Below are 4001 nucleotides of genomic sequence, written 5' to 3' on the forward strand. Positions count from 1 at the left end.
CCTGCCCCCCGCCTGCCCCCTCAGGTCCAATGCCCTGGACACCCAGGACCCCACCTACTTCAAGCTCTGCCGCTACGACCCCCACTCCAGCCCTGCCTGCCCCGTGTTCCGCATCGGGGACCTCGTGGCCGCAGCCGGAGGGGTCTTTGAGGATCTGGCGCTGCTGGTGGGTCCCCGGTGGGGTGGGCGCGGCTCCTGGCGGCCGGGGAGGCCCCAAGAGCCGCTGGGGCAGTGCGTGCTGTGTGCAGGGCGGGGCTGTGGGTGTCCACGTCCGCTGGGACTGCGACCTGGACAGCAGGGGCGCTGACTGCCGGCCCCAGTACTCCTTCCAGCTGCAGGAGCGGAGCTACAACTTCAGGTGCGGCCCCACAGTCCCCGCTCCCAGGCCGGCCCCCAGAGCCCCGAATGCCCGCGGTGGGCGGGGGGTCACCAGGGCCCCCAGCACAGGCTCCGTCCAGCCTCCACTCTGCACCCCCTCTGCCGCCGGGACCCCCGGCTCCCTCCCTAGTCCTGCCTCCAGCATTCCCTCCACCACGCAGGGGCTTTATTTTACTTTTTCCTTTAGGTTTTATTTTAAAAAGTTCCAAAGTCTATAGAAGAGTTCAAAGATTAGTGCCTTGAACACCCACGTCACCTGAGAAAAAGAATCTAATGACTTGAGTTTCCTGGACTGTGTCGGTAACAGTCCAGAATCTGTTTATTTTCTAATTCAAGGTGTGGTCAATGGGCTCGCACCGCAGTTACCGTCACGTCTGAGTCTCCCAAGCAGAACCCCCTGGGATCCTGTCCTGCCACCTCACCATGTGTACACACACATGCACACACGAGCACATGCTCACACGCGAGCACACAAAGGCACGCACACATGTACATGCTCGCGCATAGGGCACACGCGTGTACATGCCCACACGTATGAGCACACACGAACACATGCTCACACATGAGTACCTACACACATGCACACACACACGCTCACACACAAATACATGCACACGCACACACATGCACACGCACACACATGCACACCCACACACATGCTCACACAGCCCCCGGGCCTGGAGGCGACGGCCTTGACTGCTACCTGGGCCTCACCTGGCCCGGCTGCACTGACCGCCCCCCGCCCCCTCCCCGTGCTTTGTGTAAAACTGCTTCCCAGCCTCTGGAAAGCCAACCTGAGGGGCCCTGCAGAAAGCCTTCCCTGCTTCCCAGGGGAGAGTGAGGTCCCCTCTCTGGACCCCACAACTCTGGGCCTGCGTCCAGCTCCCCAACTCCCACTGCTGGTGTCTGTTTAGGGACCCTTCTGCCCCATCCCCTGGGAAGGCAGGGAGCTCCTGAGGGGTGGGACCCAGCTTGCTTTGCCCCCCTGTCCTCGGCAGTCTTCTGGAACGCTGGGCGGGGCTGGGGGTTTGTGGGGTCAGCGGGTGAGGGGGATGGAGGCTGCGAGGGGGCGGAACAGGCCACCAGCCTCTCTCCTGCCCCCAGGACAGCCACACATTGGTGGGAGAGCTCGGGTGTGGAGGCCCGCAGCCTGCTCAAGCTCTATGGGATCCGTTTCGACATCCTGGTCACAGGGCGGGTAGGTGGGCAGGGTTGGAGGGGGCAGGGGGTGATGGTCACATCACTGGGCGGGTAGGTAGGCAGGGTTGGTGGGGAGCTGGGCGGCAGGGACGGTCATGGCTCAGGGCTCCACCCCATCTCTCAGGCAGGGAAATTTGGGCTCATCCCCACGCTTATCTCTCTGGGCACGGGAGCAGCCTGGCTGGGCGTGGTGAGTATGGAGAGCGTGGGCAAGCATGCGCCCAGCCCGCTCCGGCACGGCTGGGCCCCCGGTGTCGGGTCTGGTCGGGGGAAGGCCTGGGGGTGGGTCTGGGCACAGCTCAGCCCTGCTGCCCCCAGATCACCTTCCTCTGTGACCTGCTGCTGCTGTACGTGGATGGAGAAGCGCACTTCTACTGGAGGACCAAGTACGAGGAGGTACGCTGCGCGTGGGGCCTGGGCGCTGCCTGTCTGGGGCTTTGGCCCGAGCCCCAGTCTGCTGCCATCATCCACAGGCAAAGGCTCCAAAGAGGACCGCCCGCCCCGAGCAGACAGAGCTGGCACCCGCACCCCCCCGCCCAGCTGTCCAGGGGCCTTAGAGGGAGCCCAGCGCCTGTCCTGACAGCCACGGCCACCGCCGGGAGCTGGACACCGAGGCTGTGGCCCCACTAGACGGCCTGCTCCCTGCTGGTGGGGGGTCGGGGCTGGGAAGGCAGGGACCTCGCCTTGGGACCCTCGTGGATGGAGCCCCCAGGACTAGACGGGGGGGAAGGATGATTCCTCCTGGGGCAGGGAGTGCCCTGGAGCTGCCTGCGCCGGGACCTGTGGCAGGACGCCTCAGGGTGCCGTCCTGGGGTTCCAGCTGCATCTGTGTGTGGAAAACCCTCTCCCAGCTCTTCTCCAGGATGCCCAGCGCGGCCCCCGCACCAGTCGTCTGCACAGCCCCTCCTCTGGCTGTACAGACCCCAGCCCTCTCCTCGGTCAGCACCCCCATCCCGAGCCCGCATCTTGGAGCCCCAGGGTCTGAGGCAGAGTGTCTCTGCTGCTGGGATCCACTCCTGGAATTCAAACTGGGGCGGGCAGACGGCTCAGCCCTTCCCCGTGGCAGCTCTCAGGCTCTGGGGGGGCTGGGACTGACAGAAGACCAAGGACGAGCTGCTACAGTGGTGGGCTGAGCCCCCTGGAGACACCCAGCCCACCCCCTGGAACCGTGCGGGTCAGGGGGACTGGTGGGAGGGGAATTCTCCGCTGCCCAAGGTCACCCCCGGGGCCAGCCTGTAGCAGAGGCTCTCTGGAGGCCCTGCCTTTCGGGAGCAGAGCCCCGAGGCTGGAAAGAATGTCCCAGACAAGTCCCCGAGGCCGCGGCAGGCTGGCCAGGGTGTGGTGTGGAATGTCCCAGACAAGTCCCCGAGGCCGCGGCAGGCTGGCCAGGGTGTGGTGTGCAGTTTTCACGGGGCCTGGGTCTGGGTCCCGCCTGCTGGACTCCTCATGGCAGAGTTTTGGGAGTGCTCGTGTGGGAGGCCTGGGGCTCTTTCTCATGGGGCCCAGCGACCAGGCCTGCTGGCCGTGGCCAAGGCAGTGACGCAGGCCGGCTGTAGAGGGCCAGCGCCGGGCTCAGGCTGGGCTCAAGCTGCCTCTTGATCCTTAGAGCAGTGTCCGAGTGGGCAGGGGGGCCCTCAGGGCCAGGGCGAGGGGTGTGGGCCTGTGTGTGGGTCCAGACAACGCTGACGGATGGCTGCAAGGTCAGGGAGTAAAGCCTGCCTAAGCCACAGTTTCTCGCATGCTCCTTACAGGCAGGGATGAGGCTGGTAGTATCTGCGGGGCAAAGCATCGCCTGGGAGACCGACTGGCCATGCGGGCTGGGCCTGGGCCCTTCCCAAGAACCAGGGGTCAGGGGAGAGCTGGAGGGCACTTGGGGAGGATTCAGGCTCTTGGGCGCCCAGCCCGGGGAGGCACCAGGGTCTGAGCCTAGTGGCCTAAGGCCTCAGTCTGCACGTTCTGTGCCCATGGGTACATGTCTGGAGGTGCGTGTGATCATGCGGGCATGCCTCTGCCTCCCCAGGGGGGCCTCAGGCACACGCCACGCTCTCCGGGAGCTGGGGAGACAAGGGCACCCTGGAACTCTGCTGCCCTTCTAGGCAGCCTCCCCGGGCCCCAGGCGCCTGTGTCAGGCGTCCCCCCTGCGGGAGGGGAGCCTGACTCTGCCCCTCTGTGCTGGCGCGTGGGGGGCTGTGGCACCCTCGGAGGGGCAGAGGGCACTGGCCTGAGTGTCCTCAGCCCAGGGCTGTCCCAGGCTGGCACCTCCCCTGCACGGAACCCCAGCATTCCACCCTCACGACCCTGTTCCACACTGACAATCGAGCGAGCCCTTCCCAGGGGCTGGTGAGGACTCGATGCCTCCAGATCCATGGACATGACACGGCCACACGGCTGGTTGAGCGATACCTATTGTGGGTCCCCGAGAC

At 65.6% G+C, this 4001-nt stretch overlaps 2 protein-coding genes across 2 annotated transcripts in view; one reads left to right on the plus strand and one right to left on the minus strand.

The window, feature by feature from the left end:
* P2RX6 (purinergic receptor P2X, ligand-gated ion channel, 6) overlaps nt 1–3992 on the plus strand; it is a 10784-nt gene extending 6792 nt beyond the window's left edge. Inside the window, exons 7-12 of the mRNA XM_010834769.1 lie at nt 25–166; nt 249–358; nt 1483–1576; nt 1703–1768; nt 1897–1974; nt 2052–3992. Of these exons, the coding sequence (XP_010833071.1) occupies nt 25–166; nt 249–358; nt 1483–1576; nt 1703–1768; nt 1897–1974; nt 2052–2135 (574 nt within the window). The 3' untranslated portion in view covers nt 2136–3992. The remainder of the gene's footprint in view (nt 1–24; nt 167–248; nt 359–1482; nt 1577–1702; nt 1769–1896; nt 1975–2051) is intronic.
* SLC7A4 (solute carrier family 7, member 4) overlaps nt 3023–4001 on the minus strand; it is a 3696-nt gene continuing 2717 nt past the window's right edge. Inside the window, exon 3 of the mRNA XM_010834782.1 lies at nt 3023–3260. Within this exon, the coding sequence (XP_010833084.1) occupies nt 3023–3260 (238 nt within the window). The remainder of the gene's footprint in view (nt 3261–4001) is intronic.

Source organism: Bison bison, unplaced genomic scaffold (genome assembly GCF_000754665.1).
Source record: "Bison bison bison isolate TAMUID 2011002044 unplaced genomic scaffold, Bison_UMD1.0 scf7180017845453, whole genome shotgun sequence".
Lineage (NCBI taxonomy): Eukaryota > Metazoa > Chordata > Mammalia > Artiodactyla > Bovidae > Bison > Bison bison.